The 18678-nt window shown below is 42.1% G+C and overlaps 1 protein-coding gene across 1 annotated transcript in view; it reads right to left on the bottom strand.

Annotated features, from left to right (window-relative positions):
* Positions 1 to 1994: 1994 nt before the first annotated feature.
* The window catches only part of LOC103190192 (mucin-19-like), a 54065-nt gene continuing 37381 nt past the window's right edge, over positions 1995 to 18678 (bottom strand). Inside the window, exons 45-59 of the mRNA XM_042335444.1 lie at positions 18629 to 18670; positions 18133 to 18483; positions 17603 to 17719; positions 17172 to 17228; positions 16676 to 17026; positions 16164 to 16262; positions 11652 to 11711; positions 10550 to 10591; positions 8372 to 8766; positions 7296 to 7461; positions 5683 to 5714; positions 4969 to 5079; positions 4808 to 4856; positions 3162 to 3267; positions 1995 to 2392 (exon numbers count right to left, since the gene is read on the bottom strand). Coding sequence (XP_042191378.1) covers positions 2227 to 2392; positions 3162 to 3267; positions 4808 to 4856; positions 4969 to 5079; positions 5683 to 5714; positions 7296 to 7461; positions 8372 to 8766; positions 10550 to 10591; positions 11652 to 11711; positions 16164 to 16262; positions 16676 to 17026; positions 17172 to 17228; positions 17603 to 17719; positions 18133 to 18483; positions 18629 to 18670 — 2144 coding nt within the window. The 3' untranslated portion in view covers positions 1995 to 2226. The remainder of the gene's footprint in view (positions 2393 to 3161; positions 3268 to 4807; positions 4857 to 4968; positions 5080 to 5682; positions 5715 to 7295; positions 7462 to 8371; positions 8767 to 10549; positions 10592 to 11651; positions 11712 to 16163; positions 16263 to 16675; positions 17027 to 17171; positions 17229 to 17602; positions 17720 to 18132; positions 18484 to 18628; positions 18671 to 18678) is intronic.

Below are 18678 nucleotides of genomic sequence, written 5' to 3'. Positions count from 1 at the left end.
TATCACAGCCCTCCTCAAAAAACCCACTCTGGATCTCCATAACCTCTCACACTACCGTCCCATTTCTAAGCTGCCCTTCCTTGCCAAAGTCCTGGAATGCATTGTTGCAAGTCTTCTTTGGTCACACCTCTCCCTCCTCTCCCTTCACTCTCTCCACTCCAAGCCCTTGCAGTCTGGTTTTCGCCCTGCTCACAACACAGAGACAGTTCTTGACAAAGTCACAAATGACTTCCTCTCTATCTGTAATCAGGAATCCCTCTGCCTCCTCCTCCTGGATCTCTCTGCCACGTTCAATGCAGTCAACCATGCCATCCTCCTCTATCGCCTCTCCTCCCTCAACCACCTAAGTGGGACCGCACTTGCATTCTGAGCACGGTTACTTAACCAACTGCCTCCACTTCATCTCAGCAAATGGTTTCTCCTCCTACCCCCGCCCAGTCACTTGCGGGGTACCCCAGAGCTCCATCCTTGGCCCTCTTCTTTTCCACATTATATGCTTCCTCTTGGCGAAGTCATCCGCAAACAAGGGGTAAACTTCCACACATATGCGGATGACATACAACTCTGCTTTGCCTCCTCCAGTATCGACTCCAGGTCTGCCGAGTTCTATCAGCTTGTCTGGCAGACATAAGGGCCTGGATGAGTGCAACCATCCTGCAGCTAAATGTGGACAAGACAGAAGCCATACTCCTTGGCTACTGTCAACGTCTTAACTCCTGCGGATCTGAATCCCTCAACCTCCCTGGGCTCTCCCTCAGACTCACCATTGGAGCTCACGTGTTCAGCCAATAAGTTCCAAAACTCTGGAATAATCTCCCTTAATCCCTCCGCCTTGACCCCCTCCCCCTTTTCAAGTCCCGCCTGAAAACCTTCTTTTCAACTGTGTTTATGGTCAACTCCACATCCCCGGCTCGGAGTCAGACTCCACCACTGTTAAGCGTTCTGAGATGCTACCCTGCGTGGAAGGTGCTATATAAGTGCAAGTTGTTGTTATATTGCCTCTTCTCATTCATCCTCCCAAAATGCATCACTTCACTGCATTAAATTTCAACTGCCTTGTGTCTGCCCATTTCACCAGTCTGTCTATGTTCTCCTACAGTCTGCTGCCATCCTCCTCACTGTTTACTACGTTCCCAAGTTTTGTGTCACCTAAGAACTTTAAAACTTTGCTCCGTATACCCAAGTCCAGGTTATTAAATATATGTCAACTTTGCAGTGGTCCTAATATCCATCCCTTGGGAAGACCAATGTATACCTCCCTCCAAAAAAAAGAAAAAAAGCTCCCCACTCTCTGCTTTCCACCTCCCAGCCAATTTCAAATCCATGCTGACAAGGGTTTCCATTTTGTAACATTTATCCAGTGCCTTTTGAAAGTCCGTATACACAACATCAACTGCACTACCTTCATCAATCCTCTCCATTACTTCACTGAAGAACTCAAAGTTTGTCCGGCATGATTTGCCTTTAACAAATCTATGTTGGCTGTCATTTATTAACAGAGGTTTTTCAAAGTGAAAATTAATTTTGTCCCAGGTTATGGTCTCTAAGAAGTTTCCCCACCACTGACTTTAGGCTGACTGACCTGCAGTTAACGGGTTCATTCCTCTCCCCTTCCCTCAGCAATCTAGGATACATCCCATCCCAAGTGATTTTTCTACTTTGAGCGCTGCCAACCTTTTAATGTTCTCAAATTCATCAGAGAGCCTTCCACAGAGTTAATAAATGGGCAGTATGTCAATTCCTTTTGTCGAGAATCACGATTAATTTGGAGAAATGTTGCCATGTCGTTAACTGTGGGACTTTATATGAATAGGAATGAACCTCAACAATTCTTCTCACCCTCTACCATCACAGAACTCCCCACCAAACCCCCCAGCCCCCACACCCTCTGTGATATCACAGGCCTTACACCCACTCTCTGGCACCACAGACCCTCCCCCCACAGCCTTTCCGACAACTCCAAAAGTATTTAGCTCTAAGTCAGACATTTATTTGCAAATATCTTTATTGATGCTTTTTTCTGATTCAAAAGTAGCTTATAGCATGCAATAGAAGCAGTAATTCATTGGGAACAATTTGATTGTGTTTTCATGCAAATGTTGGCTAAAAGCATTTTGTAGACTCTAATGGCGCATTGAAAATGATAAGAATTAAGAATTTAAGTTGATAATTGGTGAAATGCAAAAATGGAAAATAAAGCAAGTTCAGTTGCATCTGAAACAGGTGTTACTTATTCCATTCACAATTTTTACACGTGCAGGACTTGATATCTGTGTATTTGTAGGCCACGATACCTCCATCTTCACACTTAAGCTTCACTAACTTTTCTTCAGTTTTCCATTCACGACAACACTGGCACTCAATGCTCAATTTGTCTTCATGAAAGTCAAATCTATAAAAATAATCATATTATCAGTTAAGAGCAGAGGAAATGACCATTTGCAATTTTTGGTAGGTTGGGAATAAATGCAGCACCATTGGAAAGGACAATCTTATTACACATTATTTAATGGAATATTGCTTTCTATATAGTAGCTTGACACTGAGGGGTTAATGCAAATTTGCAGTTATAGCAGAGAATGTGCATTTAGAAAAATAATTCAGACTCCAGCTAAGAGACAAACAAGATGCTTTTCATTGAGAAATAAAGCAATCTAAAACCTATAGCTACTACCTCAAATTTTGGGAATTTGCACCCACACATGTACTTGGCACATGTACAATAAAAATCAGATGATAGCTTTCTATTATTATAAAGACATAAAGTGCTTTTAAATGCACTTTACCGGAACGGAGCATCACTAAGCAAGCTGGGAAGGGGAGCAAGAGGAACACGACCAAAAGCATAGTTGAAAAAGTAGGTTTTTAGAAGGATTTTGAAAATAGGGAGAGGAAGTGCAAGGCAGAATGATAGGGGTGTGTTCCAGACCACAAGGTGATAGTGAGTGAAAGCTCCTTGATGAAGTGGAGGGAGCAAATGCCCAGAAGTTATGCACTTGTGCCCACTAAACAGGCAGTCAGTAACAAGACAAGAATTTCCATCTCATAACTGATAGATTCAAATCCAAATACAAAAAGTGAAAGGTGCTTTGCATACCTATTATGTTATGCAGGCTATTTACATTTATTTTGCTTATCTAAAAGAGAAAAGCTAAACTTACTTAGTCACTGATGAGCAATGTCCTTCACATTCTTTCACTTCAAAAGTTCCTTCACAATTTCCCCTTTTGACTGTTTTACTGATGGAATTGGGTTTGCACTGAGTTACTATGAGAAAAAATAAATTCCATCAAAGTTAGAAATAAGCTTGTCATTTCTCAGTGAATCTTCAAGGTGCATGCAAATACATTTTATATCCCTAAATCTTGGTATCCCTAAATTCCTAAATCTCCACCCCTAGTTCCTGTTGAATTGAGAACCTGTCCATTTCTTTACAAATCCTTCAATAAATTCTGAATTCATTACGCTATGTCTATTCTATCAGTAACAACCTGCAAAGCAGTTTTGCTTTGGTTATATTAATTTCAGGATTTCCTTCACATAGAACATTGCTGCCTAGTTTTGTTATATTATTTCACCTAAAATAATTCCACATTCATCTTACTTATGCGTGTTTACTGCTTTTTATGATTGATGCAACAAATACTATTTTGCAAGGGCCTCCACTCAAAATCTTTCCCAGGAGCTATTTGATCAAAATAATGTATTGATACAAAATATTAATCCTTGTACTTGATATAGCACCTGATCAAGTCAACAAACATGTAAAAGCACTTCCCAGGATTTACTGTAGAGTGTAATGTGGAGTCCTGTAGCTCAGTGGTTAGAGCACTCGCTTTGCAAGCGAGAGACCTGAGCTCAATTCCAGGCAGGGCGAAACCTTGGGCAAGTTTCCTTACTCCACACGCCTAATAATAATCCCTCCAAAACCAAAAACAATAATAAATTGGTCATTTTCAATCTACGACTGTTTGTGGGACATTGCTGTGCGCAATTGGCTGCCGCGTTTGCCCACAAATATACAGTCAATTCACTTTACAGTATATTCTGTGAAGCGCTTTGGGACGTCCTCCCGACGTGAAAAGCGCTATATCAAATGCAAGGATTATTATTATTATTATTATTATAATGTTGGTCTATTTGTAGACAAACAATTTGTACACAGAAATGTCCCACATATAATATGAGTGATCAATGTGAGTGATCAATTTTATCTGGGGATTGCTGGCCAGAACACAGGGAGAAATTCCCTTCTCTTTTAAGAATTGTGCCAAGGGATCTTTAATGTCTACTTGACCAGGCAGATGGATTAATATCTCAACCGAAGGATGGCAACTCCAACAATACTCCACTCCCCCAGCAATAAATTGGAACATCAGCCTTGACTGTGATCTCAAACTCCTAACGTAGATCTTGAAACCTCAATCTCCTGATTCAGAGACAAGAAAGACTGTTACCAGTTGAGACAGGCTGACCCAATATATTAGTTACTCAATCATTTTATTAAATTTATATCTGTACCACATAGGTGGAACATTTGTCTTCAAATTAGGGGTAATAACTAGCAGAAATTTTTGAAACACATTTCAACAGCTGAGAATTTTTTTTTAAATCACAAAAAGGGTTTGAAAATGAGTCTGCCCATAAATGTTTTCTGGACTTTTTTTCTAATCTCTGTTTAAACTGTCATTAACTACACACAAGTGAATATGTATTTATATTCATTGCATTGTTGACTTTGTTATTAATAATAATTAATAATGTAATGAAAAAAATCACTATAAGTATATAAGCAGTAAGTGATTACCGTTTTTCCTGCATTCAAAACAGCAAGGATTGATGTATATTCTTTGATCCTGTAAAGGAGTTAATATGAAATTGTTTGTTTGGAATATGTTATTACTTAAGATGTAAAAGGATTGGAAAAGTACATAATGTAATACAAAATAAATTGTGATCATTACAAACCTCAGGGCAAGTTTCATTTCTCGAGCAGGTCATCTTTGTCGTAAGAACAGTTGTATTACTGCATGTATATGAGATACATGGATCTTGTGGATTATCCCAGTTATCTCCATCCTGGAAACAAAACCAATCAAATCAAACTGATTTACTAACATCAGGAAGATGTAGACTGTAAGTTATGTTTTTGACATTGGTACAAAGTTGTTTCCTCTCTATTTATTCCATATTTCTTCTTTGAACTGCTGTAGCTTTCTATTCACACCTTCCCAAGTCATTATCTCGCCTTTCAACAGTTCCTCTCCCATTAGATTCTATTTACCTTTCTTTTAGTCCTCTTCCTGAACCAGTGCCATTATGTGTTTCTATCTAGGCAACTAGAGCTAAAAATATTGTTCAAACAATTTGAGTAGTTTCTTGATGGGAATAAGTCACTTACACAGTGCTCTGTAATAAATGTTGGTCTCCTAGTCTGTTGCCACTATGTCTTTTTTGAGTCAAAAAGAAACGTACTTTCACTAATCCATTGGAGAAATGTAGTTTGATTGTTCTTGAAATAGCAGGATTGACGGAAATAAAAAACTGTTTGATACCTTTTTTAGGCCATATAAAAACCATCAGGTTATTAGTCTGAACAGCATAAAGTTATAACATAGCAAAATTTAATTCACGGGCATCTTATTACTATTATTAATAATAACTTATTGTTTAAACACTCACCTTTTTAGGTTGTCCTAAATAGTCCTGGCAAACTGCAGAAAATAAAGTCACACAATTACTGTAGGTCTAATATCTCTACATTATGCTTAATACCAATGTATTACAGTATATGTTCATTTATAACAGCTGTTTCCTGTGTTAGGTGGACAGGCTAATTTTATTTTCTCCACCTCTGATAATTACAATATTTTACAGACATGTATCATTCGGTGATATAGTCAACGATGAAGCATAATAACTGGTAAAATATTGCCAGGTTTAATGGCATCAAGTCACAAAAAACTGAAACATCTTATCAGGATTCTGTAACTCCCAGGTGTACTATTTGTTATGTTATATTTCTTGCCTCAAAATATCACCGTATGTGGAAGATGTACATTGTACATTGCTATTCAATGCAATCCCAGCCCTCAGATGGACGGCAGTGGGAGGGGGGGGCAGCCTGTGGGGGGGGGCGGCCTGTGGGGGGAGCGGCGGCCTGTGTGGGGGGGGCAGCCTGTGTGGGTGGGGCAGCCTGTGGGGAGTGGGGGGGGTGGCCTGTGGGGAGTGGGGGGGTGGCCTGTGGGGAGGGGGGGGTGGCCTGTGGGGAGGGGGGGGGCGGCCTGTGGGGAGGGGGGGGGCGGCCTGTGGGGAGGGGGGGGGGGGGGGGGGGGGGGGGCGGCCTGTGGGGAGGGGGGGGCGGCCTGTGGGGAGGGGGGGGCGGCCTGTGGGGAGGGGGGGGCGGCCTGTGGGGAGGGGGGGGCGGCCTGTGGGGAGGTGGGGGGGCGGCCTGTGGGGAGGTGGGGGGGCGGCCTGTGGGGAGGGGGGGGGCGGCCTGTGGGGAGGGGGGGGCGGCCTGTGGGGAGGGGGGGGCGGCCTGTGGGGAGGGGGGGGCGGCCTGTGGGGGGCGGCCTGTGGGGAGGGGGGGGCGCCCTGTGGGGAGGGGGGGCGGCCTGTGGGGGGTGGGGGGGCGGCCTGTGGGGGGTGGGGGGGCGGCCTGTGGGGTGGGGGGGCGGCCTGTGGGGTGGGGGGGCGGCCTCTGACTATAATAATAATAATAATAATCCTTGCATTTGATATAGCGCTTTTCACGTCGGGAGGACGTCCCAAAGCGCTTCACAGAACACACTGTAAAGTGAATTGACTGTATATTTGTGGGCGAACGCGGCAGCCAATTGCGCACAGCAATGTCCCACAAACAGTCGTAGATTGAAAATGACCAATTAATTATTGTTTTTAGTTTTTGGAGGGATTATTATTAGGCGTGTGGAGTAAGGAAACTTGCCCAAGGTTTCGCCCTGCCTGGAATTGAACTCAGGTCTCTCTCTCTATCTCTCTCTCTCAGACACTTTCTCAATCTGCCCTTTTGGACATGACTTGGTTACTGAGGATAAGCAAAATTGGTTATCCAATAGAATCGAGAAATTATATTTTGCAACTTTTTCTTCCACAAGAATGTATGTGCAATTTTCATAGAAGTCATATTCCAGACCACTAAAAGTCCGATAGTGTGGGTTTCCCCATACTTGACATTCACCTAAAAAAAAAAACATTTCAAAATTGTGGGGAACAACATGACTACAGTTTCCATCAATGTAAGAATAGTATAATCTGAATAGACAGATGATACTAACAGTCACATTCCCATTTCTCACAGCACCCATCTTCAGTTGGAACTTTCACAGGCCTTATACCATGCCTACACGTGGGTTTAGTCAGTTCTGAACAGTTCTTCCGCTTGTGAATTTTCTCTTCTAAACAAACCATGCTATAGCAGCCTTCGGTCCACTTGTCATTGCACTAGAGAAAAAAAATTAAATGTTCAACCATTATTAAGCTTATAAATTATGGTTAATGAGGTAAATGTTTAGAGATGACTTGATCAAATATCAAGCAATTGAGCTATCAGAAAGTCCACCCATCCCTGGTGCTGAATTGTTTCTTTTTTTAATCCTTGATCAGATTTCAGTGACTAAAGGGATCTAACAAAGTGGTAGTTCATGACAGGATTCACTAATAGCAACCCGGAGTCAGTAAAGAGAAATCCAAAATATCCAGTAGCCAATCAAACCAGGTGTCGGCCTTGCTCAGTTGGTAGCACTGACTCTCAGTCAGAAGGTTGTGGGTTCAAGCCGCACATCAGGACTATGAGCTCAGAGTTGAGGCTGACACTACAATACAGTGCTGCATTGTGGTTGCTGCTGTCCTTCAGGTGAGATCCCAACTGCCTGTTCAATCAGATGTTAAAGATCACATGTTGCTCTTTGAAAAGAGAAGGGGGATTCTCCCAGTGTACTGGCAACCTGATGACGTGATAAAGCGCTATATCAAATACCAGGATTATTATTCATTATAGACCCCGTGACATCCTTCTGGTACTTCAGTGCAAGGATTCCATCAGTTGGCCATGAAGCCCTACTGGTTACCATCATGATTCTCTGTTAGTAACCATTATTGAATCATGTTGCAAACTGATTTTTTCCACCCTAATATTTCTGGATATTTATAGCTACTAAAGGACAAGAAAATCTTTATCCCAGCTTCATACATGCAATATAATTGCATTATTTTCTCTGTAATTTGTTTTACTTCTGACTGTAACGCAAAAATTACAGAATATCAAAAAAGAACAATGACCCTTTTTTATGCTGAAAAGAATGAGCGTTAGTTCAATATCATGCAAAGTTACGATAAAGATGATTTTGCTTACTTTTCTCTCTGGGTTTGATTTGCAAACACACGTTTTATCTAATGGTTTCTCTGTGATAGGAATAATTATCTTCTCTGTCACTCTGGAAGTGGTTGTTATTCCTGGTTCACAGCACACTCTAAATTTGTAGTCCAAACACATTAAGCGATTGGCAACGTTCAAGCTATTATAACTGCACTTCAGGCCTCTGTTTATATCACAAGTAACGTTGTCCTTTGTTTCACTTAAAGGTTGATTTGGAAACTTGACAGCTTTACACTCGATGTTAGTTATTTCATGGGACAAATCACACAAAGTGGAATCTGTTGGGTTCAAGAATTCGTCATCGTCTTGTTTGATAGGAGATGGTTGATTTTTATTAATCCATTTGGACCATTGACCACCACAGTATGCTTCTGTAAAGAGAAAGACTTATCAACTCAGTTTAAAATAAATATTCTTAAAAATGTTGATGTATATTTAGTGTTTGAGTAGGTTAAGCATACTGCCCATTTACCTCCAGTACCTTGGTCTGAATCTAGCCTGACTAAGAAGTCCTAGTTCTTCTTTGTAAAGATCTCAAGTGCAGTAAGCACAGGCAAACTTAATACAAATCTTGGCAGGCAGTAATTTTGAGGAGTCCAAAAACACAATATTCACAACAGGATTCAGAAAGATTTTTAAATATAGAATCCTGCTGGCGACCAGTTGTGTGTTATGCTGATCCATGGATGAATCATCCACTGCTTTACCCTAATTTTGCATAATGATTAAGCCAGAAGTTTAAATGCTACCATTACTGTTCCCTACAGTAGGAAATTTGCCTACAAATACACAGTAACTACACTTTACAGTAAATCCTGTGACCCGCTTTGAGACGTTACCACAATATTATAAGGTATTATATCAAATGCAAAGATTATTACTGTGATTCCCATTTGTGCAAAGGAGCAATTGCATGCAGCTAAAAATAAGATACTGGTTTAACTTAAATGCAAGGATTATTAGGGTTAATTAAGTCAACCAGTATCATGTGAAGCAGCGTTAAAAATGCAAGCTCTGGAGTCAATAGAAAAATAAATCAAGGCCAGCGCTAAAAATGTTTGCAAACAGATTTTGGACAAAATCCTGTCAGCAGTCAAAGGTTTGAATCATACAGTTAAGTAGTCAGAATATTTTTCCAATGATAATTGTTTGAATGTTGTATTCATATCAGAAAGTAAAATGAAATCCTTGATTTAATGCTGTTGCATCATACTTTTAGATAAGGTTTGTAAAATCGCTAGCCCCCAAGATAATGTAGTCCACCAAACCCTTGTTGTTAACAATAGCAATCATGTCATTATGTCTTTAGAACGGTAATTGGATCAGCCTGCTGATTAATAATAATAATCTTTGTACTTGATATAACGCCTTATCACGTCTGCGAAGCGCTTCAAAGAATAAACTGTGAATTGAATTGACTGTATATTTTGTGGACGAAATGCAACAACCAATTCTGTGGGACACAGAAGTGTCCCACAAACAGTCATGGATTGAGTGACCAAATAATTGTTTAAGGGAATATTACTCCTGGGAAAGCGATGCACCAACTGACTAACGATAACAAATTACATTTGTAGAGCGCCGTTCACATCAGGAGGACGTCCCAAGGCACTGGACAGTCAAGGATCCGCACCTAAGCTGGTGCTTAGGATCAGGAAGGGTGGACGGTGGGGAGTTAGGGGTAGGAGAGTGATCGAAGGCACAGTCTTGAGATGGGTCTTGAAGGAGGCAAAGGAGGGGGGCGGGGAGGAGTGATTGTAGGATGGGGTTCCAGAGGCTTCTTACTGCTAGGTAAATAGGTGTATGGATTAAGGAAACTTGCCCAATGTTTCGCCCTGTCCAGAATCAAACCCAGGTACTCTTGCTTGCGAGGTGAGTGCTCTAACCACTAAGCTACAGGACTCGTAATGCCTGCCAAGAACTGTATTGAGTTTGCTTGTGCTTATTTCACTTAAGATCTACAAAGAATGGTTATATGCTGCTCTAATGTTAATAAGTGTTATTTTTAAGCATGGATTTACAGAGGTACTCCTTAGATTTTGCTCTTCTGCACTGAATCCACGAACAAGATTAATTCCACCCATGTCATTTTAATTTCAGCAATGAATTAATTTCTATTGGCATTGCTATTATACTTGAAAAGTGTTTGTTTACCAGCATTGGTGCTGGTGATCGTTGTCTCAGTCGAGGATCGTTCTAAAGATAAAAAGGCAAGGAAATTGCACTATTAAATATCATTATTGCAGATATAACAGGAAAACATAAAATACTCCTAAAAGTACCTGATTCTGCTTGATATAGTTCATCAGAGTAAGTAATTATGTTTAATTTGGATTAACAGACTGGATTTTTCTCTAAGGGTTAAAAGGTTGAAAGTTTAAAAGGGAGCTGAGTGTTGCCGTGCAGCTTTCAGGAATGTTGGAATGTGTGAGAAAACAAAGGCAAGTAATCGTCTACAGTTGGAAATGTTTTTGATTTCGCACCCTGAATCCTTTTTGACCATGCTTACGGCCACCCCCCCCACCCCCGACTCGGAGGCAGGCTCTGACACTGTTAAGCGCCCTGAGACACTACCTGCGTGGAGGGCGCTATATAAGTGCAAGTTGTTGTTGAACTCTAATGCTTGACACAAGAGAAACAAATAGCAACATGAGCTTTTGATTGGAAGACCAGTTGATACAACAACAACAACAACAACAACAAGATTCCATTTATAGAGCGCCTTTCACGTCAGGAGGACGTCCCAAGGCGCTGCACAGTTGGGTCATGACCCGAGCAGGGGGGAAATGGTCAGGGTGAGGGGAGGGAAGGGAGGGAGAGAGGAGGGGGGAAATGGTCAGGGTGAGGGGAGGGAAGGGAGGGAGCGAGGAGGAGGAAGAGAGTCGAGAGGGGAGCTGAAGGCACGGTCAAAGAGAATAAGAACAGTCTGAACTCTCTCTCTTTCTCCTAATCTCTTAATATTACCAACCCCCAAATTGAATCATGAAACAAATCAGAAGTTCAGGGCAAAACAGAGATCTTAGACCTATACTGTTACTATAAATATGTTCATTTGCATATTTAATTGGGTTGTTGAATCTCTAAATGCCAGGCAGGGGAGCTGATGCTTGACTGTCTTGGTACTTTGGAAGGTTGATCTTTTAAAAAACACAATCTGTTGTTAAAATAAATTCTGATTGCAAATAGGAGATTAATTTAGAGCTTCTGCAGTAAAGTAAAGCACTTTACTTTTAAATTTTCCACCAAAGTAACATACCAGATGTGTGGATGGTGGTAGAGCCAGTTGTAGTTGTTGTCACTGTTGTAGTTGATGGTTCTGAAAAACATTTGAATGATTCCATTAAATAATCTTGGAAGCAAAAATAGTGCGTGCAGTTAATTATACCCCCACCCCTCCCTTGAGCATATGCCTCTTCTCTTGGTACCCAGTCTCAAACTGGGAATTCCAAAAGCATTGATTGCCCTCTGGTACCCCATGTAAGATTACAGCAGGTTTTGGTATAAAAGAATAGAAAGCTAAGTATAGGTTAGATTAAGGATAATAGAGAAATTGGAGAATTAGGCTAACTTGATATAACTAGCAAGCTTTGTGCAGAACAGTGCCGAGCAGGCAAGAAAGAGAAAATCAGGTCTTTATCTGGCACAGCACATGAAAGGGAGATAACAGATACAGGAACTAGACAAAGACTAGGACACTGCAAATAAGATAAGTGGGTGTTGGGGAAAAACAAACTACATGAAAGGACTGATCACAAAGAAACGGATGTAGGAGTAAGGATCAAGGCAGGTATTGGAGGCAGAAGAATAGAAGAGAAAGATCAAATGAGGGATGTCACGTAGGCATGTGGCATTAGAAATATAAATACAACCTACATACAATAGTTAATTGGAGCATTCGTAGGAAAGGACAGCTGCATGCAGCTGGTGGTCAGCAGTGCACCCCAACATGATGGGATAATATCAGATTTGTTGTAACCTATTGTTTTAATGTGTTTAGCCGTATAAGATTTATGTGTGTTAACGCATTAACTTTGTATGGTGTTTGCTGAATACAATCCTATTAATTCATCATCAGGAATGGATTTGTAGACTCTCTGGCAAACTTACAGGCTCCAGCCCACACTGGAGAGGTAGTCCGCTTCATAGCAGGTACATCTATTTGCCAAAGCTCCTCACTAATCCAGCAGGTACTGAGTAAGCCCAGTACCTAGCGTTGGAGATAGATATCGAGAACATGAAGGTGGCTAGCATGTCACCAAGCTGTCCTGCTTAGATCTTCTCACTACACTGAAAGCAAATTTTCATCAGATAGCTGATGAGGGAACTCTAGGAGTCCAAGTTCATGAAAACAACAACAAAATTACATTTGTATAGCACCTTTCACATCGGGAGGACGTCCCAAGGCACTGGACAAACAGAGTTATGGACCCAAGCTGAGGGTTGGGGTGGGGGAGGGTGGAGGGCATGGGGGGAACCAGGAAGATCGAAAGCATGGTCGAAGAGAAGGGTAATGAGATGGGTCTTGAAGGTGGCAAAGGAGGGGGCGAGGCGGAGGAACTGCGGGATGGAGTTCCAGAGGGTGGGGGCAGAGTTGCGGAAGGCCAGCTTGGCAATAGTGGGGCGGGCGAGGGTCGTGAAGCAGACCGGAGCCCGCTGAGCGGAGGGAGCGAGCAGGATGGTAGGGGGTGAGGAGGTCACAGAGGTAGGGGGGAGAAAGACCGTGGAGGGCTTCGAAGATGAGGGCCAGGATCTTGAACTGTATCCTCCGTGTGATGGGAAGCCAATGGAGCAGGGCAAGGATACACATTCATATGAAAACACATTCATATATCCAGGGCTTGGCATCCACCCCAATCCACCCAAATTGGTATGCAGCGAGATAAGCAGCTCCTCCAAGTGCTGGAACCATCACTCAATGGGTAGGGATGTGGGCAGGAAAGTGTTGGCAATGCTCTAACACATTTCATGCTGAGCTGTGTTGTCCACCAGAATGCTTTCAGGGTATTCCAGGTACCTGCCATCCACCTGCTAGTGAGGGCTCAAACCCAAGTTTGTTGGATGTCAACTGACCAAACTTGTGGCAATCCCTCTGAAGTGGGGGGAGGGTGTTAAGAGGGATCTCCTTGGAGCTGAACTGGCTGGCAACAGAATGTCAGAATCAAGCCACCCCTCTGTGATGGTCTCGTTATTCATTCGTGAGGCAAGTGGGTTCACAGAAAATGCTTTCAATGGCAAAGTATGTGTTTTTAGTATGTTAAACTTCAGCCATACCCCAATGCACAATTTGGTATGCCCGGAGATTATTAGGCACAGGATCAAGCCAACCTGCATCTAATAATCTCAAGAATTAGGCAAGCAGGTTGCGTGGGTCAGGCGAAAGAGCAAAAGTATTCTTGAAGAATAAGAAATACGTACAAACTATTATTGCACTTTGAATTTCTAAAGCAATTAATATCTTTTTACAATCCTTTTTATAACTCTGAGGGTGTTTGCGTGTGTGAGAGAGACCGAAAGAATGAGTGTGTGTCTCTTTGTGTCTCTCCGATACTGTGGCATTGGCTGCATCCTCTTCTTCTGTGAAGACAGATGCAAAGTATTCATTCAGTACATCAGCCATTGATTGCCTCTGCCTCCACAAGAAGATTTCCTCTTTGGTCCCTAATTGGACCCACCCTACCTTTGACTAACCTTTCATTATTTATATGATTATTAAATACCTAAAGGTTCCCTTTTATGTTGCGCGCTAATATTTTCTCATACAATCTCTTTGCTTCTCTTATTTCCTTTCTCAGTTCTCCTCTGTATTTTCAATATTCTATTTGATTATCTTCTGTATTTTGGACCTGACATTTATCATAAACCTCCTTTTTCTGTTTTATTTGAATTCCAATTTCCTTATTCATCCAGGGAGGTTCGGATGCCCTACCTTTCCCCTGTATTTGTATTTGTTCTGTATTTGTTCTGTCCCAAACTATCTCCTCCCTGAAGGCTTCCCAATGCTTGTTGGCTGTTTTACCTGCCAGTCTTTTTTTCCAGTCCACCTTGGCTAGGTCCCTTTTTAACACACTGAAATTAGCACTCTTCCAGTTGAATATCTTCACCTTTGATTTCTCCTTGTCCCTTTGGATAAGTAATCTAAACCCAATAGTCACTGTTGTCCGGCCTGCTCCATGTCTCCCGCCCGACCCGCCCTACCATCAGTGGCTGAACTTTCAGCCTCTCTGCCTAAACACTCTGGAACTCAATCCCACAGTCCCTTTGCCTCGCTTCCTCCCTTGCCTCCTTCAAGTCCGGTCTCAAGACCCTTCTCTTCGATCGTGCCTTCAGTCACCCTCCCACCTCTTTGCCTTCCCTCACCCCTACCCCACCCCTCCCCCATACTTGGGTCCTGACCCCTGACTGTCCAGTGCCTTGGGACATCCTCCCAACATGAAGGAGTTCTATAAATATAATTTTGTTGTTGTTGTACAGATGCTCTCTTACTGAAACCTGCTCCACTTGCCCCATTTCATTCCCCAGAACTAGATCCAGCATTGCTTCCTTCCTTGTTGGACTGGAAACATACTGATCCAGAAATTTATCCTGCACACATTTCACAAATCCTTCCACCTCCTTGCCTATTTATTACACTGTTACTTTGCCAGTCTATCTCAGGATAAATCTTTGCAGATGATACTAAGCTAGGAAAAGTAGAAAACAGCGAGGAGGATAGTAGCAGACTCCAAGGGGACATAGACAAGACTGGTAAAATGGGCAGAAATGTGGCAAATGAAGTTTAATGTAGAGAAATGCAAAGTGATGCATTTTGGGAGGGAGTATGAGGAGAGGCAATATAAGCTGAAGGTACAACCTTAAAGGGGATGAACGAACTGAGAGACCAGGGTCCTTCAAGTCCGGTCTCAAGACCCTTCTCTTCGATCATGCCTTCAGTCACCCTCCCACCTCTTTGCCTTCCCTGGGCTATGTAATTTAATTTAAATGTAATTTATAGAGCTCCTTCATGCCACCTTTACATTTGTAAAGGTGGCAGGACAGGAAGATGGAGCTGTTTAAAAAGCTCCGAGGCTTTATAAATAGGGAAAAGAAAAAAGTCAGGAAGTTATGATGTATCTTTATAAAACATTGGTTAGGCCTCAGCTAGAGTACAATGTTCAGTTCTGGAAACCATACTTTACAATGGTGCCAAGAATGGTACCAAGAATGAGGGACTTTGGTTATCAGGAGAGGCTAGAGAAGCTAGATTATTCTTCTTGGAGCAGAGAAGGTTAAAAGGAGACGAATTTTCAAAATTATGAGGGAATTTGATAGAGTGAACAAGGAGAAATTATTTCCACTGGCAGGTAGGTCTGTAACCCGAAGACACCCATTTAAAACAGTTGTTAAAAGAAACGGATGAAGTGAGGAGAAATTTTTTCAACAGCGCGTTAATCGGATCTCGAATACATTGCCTGAAACGGCGGCGGAAGCCGATTCAATAACAACTTTTTAGAGAGCAGATAATTATTTGGGGTGGACAAGTTTTCAGGGCTATGAAGATACGCGCGGGGGAGTGGGAATTAATTGGATATCGCTTTTCTAAGAGCCCGCACAGACACAATGGGCTGAATGGCTTCCTTCTGTGCTGTATGATTTTATGATTCTACGAAAGAGAATGTATGTCTCTGTCTCTCGCGTACAAACAAGTGAATTGTTCAATCAGCAGATACTACAGGAACGGGCATTTATTTTAAGGGCCTTGACAAAAAAACTGCATTGGTTTCATATTTACCAGGAGTTGTGGTTGAAGATGTGGTTGTTGCGGTGGAAGTGGTCGTCACGGATGCAGTGGTTGAAGGGGTGGCCACAGGCACAGTGATCTCTGTTATTACTGTTGAAGACAACGGATACATACAAGGCATTATTGTCCATTGAATTTCTACAGCAATTAATATTTTTACCGGCCTTTTTACAATTCTGAGTGTGTGTGCGTGTTTGTTTGTGTGAGGGGAAACCGAGAGTGTGAATGTGTGCGTGTCTCTCTCTAACACTGCGCCTATCTTTATCCCATCTGTATCTCTTGCTACAATTTCTAAGTTGGAAAAATTACATCTCAGCTAACGCCGTGGGACTGCACGTATCTCAATCTTTTGCCAGAAGTGCAGCCTGACTTCAGTTCAGATGCAGGTGTGTGGAAAGTGGTTCACAACAATTTCACAGTGTTCAAGTTTATGTTATTTTAGACCTATTTAAAGACTCGTTACGCAAAATTCATTGAGTCCTAAAACATTAATTCGTACTTACCAGGAGTTGTGGGTGTAATGGTGCTGGTTGTAGGCAGACTGGTTGTTGTGGTTATAATAGTTGTTCGTTCGTTCTCGCAACAAAGTCTAATTTCGTAGTCTGCACACTCGGCGCCTCCTGCCGCCACTCTACATTTTAACCCTGTGTCTCTATCGCACGTTACATTGTCCCCTGTTTCACTGATTGGAATGTCCGGCAAATCGACTGAGCGACACTGAACATGACTTATTTCAGCAAAGTTAGAACACTCTGTCGTGCGAATGACATCCACTGGTTCAGAATCGCCCGGGTTGTTAGCAGACGGAGTATTCAAATTAATCCAGGCTGTCCAGACGCCATGACAATACAACCCTGTACAGGAAAAGAGAAAGATATTGTTCCATTTTAATTAAAGCATAGCGTACAGACAAGTGAATTGTTCAATGAGCAGATACTACAGGAACGGGCATTTATTTTAAGGGCCTTGACATTACAACTGCATTGGTTTCATATTTACCAGGAGTTGTCGTCACAGGTGCAATGGTTGAAGGAGTGGTCACAGGCACAGTGATCTCTGTTGAAGAACAGCAAATACATACAAACTATTATTGTCCATTGAATTTCTAAAGCAATTAGTTTGTTTTATAGTCATTTGTATAACTCTGAGGATGTGTGTCCGTGTGAGAGTGCGTGTGTGAGAGAAAGAGCGTGTGTGTCTCTCTTTAACACTGTACCTATCTTTATCCCATCTGTATCTCTTGCTACAATTTCGAAGTGGCGCAGTCAGGCTGTGTAAGCACTCTGAGACACTACCCTGCGTGGGGGGTGCTATGTAAGCGCAAGTTGTTGTTGTAAGTTGGAAAAATTACATCCCAGCTAACACCGTGGGAATACACGCATCTGAATATTTTGGCAAAATTCCATTACAACTATATTTATTTCATTTACCAGGACTTATGATGGAAAGTGTGGTTGTTTTTGAGGATTTGGTTGTTGCGGTTGAAGTGGTCGTCACGGATGCAGTGGTTGAAGGGGTGGCCACAGGCACAGTGATCTCTGTTATTACTGTTGAAGACAACGGATACATACAAGGCATTATTGTCCATTGAATTTCTACAGCAATTAATATTTTTACCGGCCTTTTTACAATTCTGAGTGTGTGTGCGTGTTTGTTTGTGTGAGGGGAAACCGAGAGTGTGAATGTGTGCGTGTCTCTCTCTAACACTGCGCCTATCTTTATCCCATCTGTATCTCTTGCTACAATTTCTAAGTTGGAAAAATTACATCTCAGCTAACGCCGTGGGACTGCACGTATCTCAATCTTTTGCCAGAAGTGCAGCCTGACTTCAGTTCAGATGCAGGTGTGTGGAAAGTGGTTCACAACAATTTCACAGTGTTCAAGTTTATGTTATTTTAGACCTATTTAAAGACTCGTTACGCAAAATTCATTGATTCCTAAAACATTAATTCGTACTTACCAGGAGTTGTGGGTGTAATGGTGCTGGTTGTAGGCAGACTGGTTGTTGTGGTTATAATAGTTGTTCGTTCGTTCTCGCAACAAAGTCTAATTTCGTAGTCTGCACACTCGGCGCCTCCTGCCGCCACTCTACATTTTAACCCTGTGTCTCTATCGCACGTTACATTGTCCCCTGTTTCACTGATTGGAATGTCCGGCAAATCGACTGAGCGACACTGAACATGACTTATTTCAGCAAAGTTAGAACACTCTGTCGTGCGAATGACATCCACTGGTTCAGAATCGCCCGGGTTGTTAGCAGACGGAGTATTCAAATTAATCCAGGCTGTCCAGACGCCATGACAATACAACCCTGTACAGGAAAAGAGAAAGATATTGTTCCATTTTAATTAAAGCATAGCGTACAGACAAGTGAATTGTTCAATGAGCAGATACTACAGGAACGGGCATTTATTTTAAGGGCCTTGACATTACAACTGCATTGGTTTCATATTTACCAGGAGTTGTCGTCACAGGTGCAATGGTTGAAGGGGTGATCTCTGTTGAA

This window comes from Callorhinchus milii, unplaced genomic scaffold (assembly GCF_018977255.1).
Source record: "Callorhinchus milii isolate IMCB2004 unplaced genomic scaffold, IMCB_Cmil_1.0 Scaffold5, whole genome shotgun sequence".
NCBI lineage: Eukaryota > Metazoa > Chordata > Chondrichthyes > Chimaeriformes > Callorhinchidae > Callorhinchus > Callorhinchus milii.
Note: the sequence above shows the minus strand (reverse complement) of the source record. Positions and strands in the feature narration are given on the sequence as shown.